Raw genomic sequence first — 3,698 nt, forward strand, 5'->3', positions numbered from 1 at the left:
GTGAGGGGGGAGGTTAAAGAGAAAGGGAGGAGGTCGGGGAAGGGGAACATGATGAGGGTAAGAAGCAATAAAGTGAAGGAAGTCTTGAAGGACGACAGCAAGGTGGAGGAGCAGACAGAGGTCCAAGAAGAAGGGAAGGAAGTCTTGAAGGACGAGGTGAAGGAAGAGATGAAAGGGGAAAGCTCAGAGGACAGTGGGTGGAGCGGCGTGCCGCGGTGCAGTCTAGAGACTCCTCGCCGTGGGGACTGGCTACGAAAACACCGCAACTTCACTGACACATTTTTACGAATGCACCCTTCTCGGGGGTCGCCCGAAAGGTCATCAAGGTCATTGTCAGGGGTCACGGCAGTGTCAGGAGGAGGAGGAGGAGGGGGCGGAGTCTATCGCCTGACCCCGGACTCTGTCCTCCGTTGGTTTTACCCAGCGGTCCAGCGTTGCCTAGCAACCGTGCGCTACCCTTTCGAGCAACGCTGTACGCTGAGTCTGGCACTCGCCGACGACCGTGTGCAGCTCCGCCTCACACGCGTTCCGACTACGTCTGCTGTCACATCTCCATGGCAATACGGCTCCTCCCTGCCATCCCCCTCGGAGACGGGGTCTACCTGGTTCCCATGGAAACGACGGCCTCAGTGGCGATGTCAAATACAGGTGTGTTCAGGTGATCAGGGCTAAATATATTATATAATTTACACATTCAATAAAGTGTATTACTCTTTCTTCATTACTCTCCTTTATTTCAGCATTACTTCATTATTCATTCATTATTTAATTCACTAAATCATTAATTCCCTGTCTCCTTCTTTCCTTCCCTACTTCCTTCCTTACTACTTTTCTTCTTTCTTTACTTCCTTCTGTCCTTCATCCATCCATCCATCCATCCATCCATCCATCCATCCATCCATCCATCCATCCATCCATCCATCCATCCATCCATCCATCCATCCATCCATCCATCCATCCATCCATCCATCCATCCATCCATCCATCCATCCATCCATCCATCCATCCATCCATTCATCCATCCATCCATCCATCCATCCATCCATCCATCCATCCATCCATCCATCCATCCATCCATCCATCCATTCATCCATCCATCCATTCATTCTCATCCATTTCATTCTCATCCATTCTCCATCCATCATTCATTCCAGACCAGCACCAGAACCAGCAGAGCGATGAGAGGGACCTGTGGACTTTGTTCTTCCCCCGCCAGGAGCAGCGTCTGCTGGGCTGGCTCCGTGGCCGCTCACCACAGCCCTCCTGCCACCTCAAGGTGCTCCAGCTGACCAAGGCTCTGCGTGACCTGGGTGGCCAGGCGCTGGACAGCCACCGGGGGGCGCTCTGGAGGTCAGTCCTCTCCTCCTACACGCTGAAGACGGCCTGGCTGCGTCTGCTACTCAGCTCTCCTGCAGAGGTAGGAAACACCATGCCTTTAATAGGTACTACAGGTTACACCTTACCTTTAATAGGTACTACAGGTTACACCATGCCTTTAATAGGTACTACAGGTTACACCTTACCTTTAATAGGTACTACAGGTTACACCTACCTTTAATAGGTACTACAGGTTACACCTACCTTTAATAGGTACTACAGGTTACACCCTACCTTTAATAGGTACTACAGGTTACACCAGGCCTTTAATAGGTACTACAGGTTACACCCTACCTTTTAGGTACTACAGGAAACACCCTACCTTTTAGGTTAGGTACTACAGATACTACAGAAACACCCTACCTTTAATAGGTACTACAGGTTACACCCTACCTTTAATAGATACTACAGGTTACACCCTACCTTTAATAGGTACTACAGGTTACACCCTACCTTTAATAGGTATTACAGGTTACACCCTACCTTTAATAGGTATTACAGGTTACACCCTACCTTTAATAGGTATTACAGGTTACACCTTACCTTTAATAGGTACTACAGGTTACACCCTACCTTTATTAAGGAGCACTGTGGGCCTTAGTTCACTGCATACTTTGCAAGCATATTTTTGTAATTTATTTTGATACATTAGTCTTTAGGGTATTTTGTAATTGTAATTTGTAATTTTTGCCCAATCCCTTCACATGACAGTAAACTTTGATTTGATTGGAGGCCCGTTATCCACCCTGATTTATTGTCCTCTATAGAGCTGATCTGCTCTATCATATGTACACGTATGTTTGGAATAATTTGTAAATAGGTTACTAAGGTTTTTTGCATCTTACTGACCGTCTACTTGTCTTTCTGTTTCAGGCCTGGGAGGATCGCCACCTGGTGGCCAGGATGGAGGAGCTGGTCCGCAGCCTGAGGGAGAGCCTCCAGAACCGGGCTCTGGATCACCTCTTCCTGGGGAGCGACAGCAGCTCCATCTTACCTGACTCTGTGGCTCTACCTAAGTTGGTCAAGGAGGCGGTGGGAGCTCCAGTGGAGGGGGGTTCGACGGGGAACCTCTGGGCAGGTGTGGACCCGGCCTCGTTGGACCTAGTGTCTGGCCGGTTGGCGTATGCCTGGAGCCATCTCCACCGGCTGATCAGGTTGGGCCGACCCCAGAGGAGTAGCTTGGGGCTGGGCAGGACAGGCAATATAAACTGCCAGCATCTGCAACCTGGAGAATAACACACTTAACGGAGGTTCACAGCTCGTATCCTCCAACAACGAGTCAAACAGACAGATACATGGAGGTTCACAGCTCGTATCCTCCAACAACGAGTCAAACAGACAGATACATAGAGGTTCACAGCTCGTATCCTCCAACAACGAGTCAAACAGACAGATACATAGAGGTTCACAGCTCGTATCCTCCAACAACGAGTCAAACAGACAGATACATAGAGGTTCACAGCTCGTATCCTCCAACAACGAGTCAAACAGACAGATACATGGAGGTTCAGCTCGTATCCTCCAACAACGAGTCAAACAGACAGATACATAGGGTTGGATGATCCTCCAACAACGAGTCAAACAGACAGATACATGGAGGTTCAGGCTCGTATCCTCCAACAACGGGATGGATGATAGTACAGACAGATACATAGACAGACGGGATGGATGATATACCAGGCTACTTGACAGACAGGATGGATGATAGACCAGGCTACTAGACAGACGGGATGGATGATAGACCAGGCTACTTGACAGACGGGATGGATGATATATCAGGCTACTTGACAGACGGGATGGATGATAGACCAGGCTACTTGACAGACGGGATGGATGATACATCAGGCTACTTGACAGACGGGATGGATGATAGACCAGGCTACTAGACAGACGGGATGGATGATAGACCAGGCTACTTGACAGACGGGATGGATTGATACACCAGGCTACTTGACAGACGGGATGATTGATACACCAGGCTACTTGACAGACGGGATGGATGATAGACCAGGCTACTTGACAGACAGGATGGATGATAGACCAGGCTACTTGCACATCCAATGGTTGTACAGGAGCTACTGGTCTAGAATAAAACGAAAGCCTATAACAGTGATGGGACGTTCTCTGAGTCATCCCTCTTAACCAGTCACGAATGGAAATCATAGGGAATGTGTGAATTTTGTAATTTATGAATTTTGTAATTTATGAATTTTGTCATTTATGAATTTTGTCATTTATGAATTTGTAATGAATACATGTGTAATTTTTCCCCAGGTACCTAATGAATGAGGTTTCATTCAAAACCAGAGTGATTGTATGTC

General features: G+C 48.0%; 1 protein-coding gene across 2 annotated transcripts; it reads left to right on the plus strand.

Annotated features, from left to right (window-relative positions):
• Positions 1 to 528: 528 nt before the first annotated feature.
• LOC124022796 (inositol 1,4,5-trisphosphate receptor-interacting protein-like 2) lies at positions 529 to 2,871 on the plus strand. 2 transcript variants are annotated; one of them, XM_046337479.1, is made up of 4 exons: positions 529 to 648; positions 1,155 to 1,417; positions 2,251 to 2,627; positions 2,679 to 2,871. In XM_046337479.1, exons 1-3 carry the CDS (start codon positions 555 to 557, stop codon positions 2,611 to 2,613), a joined length of 720 nt encoding a protein of 239 aa, XP_046193435.1. In that variant the 5' UTR covers positions 529 to 554; the 3' UTR covers positions 2,614 to 2,627; positions 2,679 to 2,871. The 2 variants fall into 2 exon arrangements, with proteins under 2 accessions (XP_046193435.1, XP_046193434.1); XM_046337478.1 differs by lacking the exon at positions 2,679 to 2,871 and having other exon boundaries at positions 2,251 to 2,672.
• Positions 2,872 to 3,698: the final 827 nt, after the last annotated feature.

Source organism: Oncorhynchus gorbuscha, unplaced genomic scaffold (genome assembly GCF_021184085.1).
Source record: "Oncorhynchus gorbuscha isolate QuinsamMale2020 ecotype Even-year unplaced genomic scaffold, OgorEven_v1.0 Un_scaffold_1429, whole genome shotgun sequence".
Lineage (NCBI taxonomy): Eukaryota > Metazoa > Chordata > Actinopteri > Salmoniformes > Salmonidae > Oncorhynchus > Oncorhynchus gorbuscha.

Coding starts and splice junctions, on each gene's coding strand:
- LOC124022796 (XM_046337479.1), top strand. CDS start 555: ATGGCAATACGGCTCCTCCCTGCCATCCCCCTCGGAGACGGGGTCTAC. Junction 649..1,154: donor AGTGGCGATGTCAAATACAG/GTGTGTTCAGGT, acceptor CATTCATTCCAG/ACCAGCACCAGAACCAGCAG. Junction 1,418..2,250: donor TACTCAGCTCTCCTGCAGAG/GTAGGAAACACC, acceptor TTTCTGTTTCAG/GCCTGGGAGGATCGCCACCT.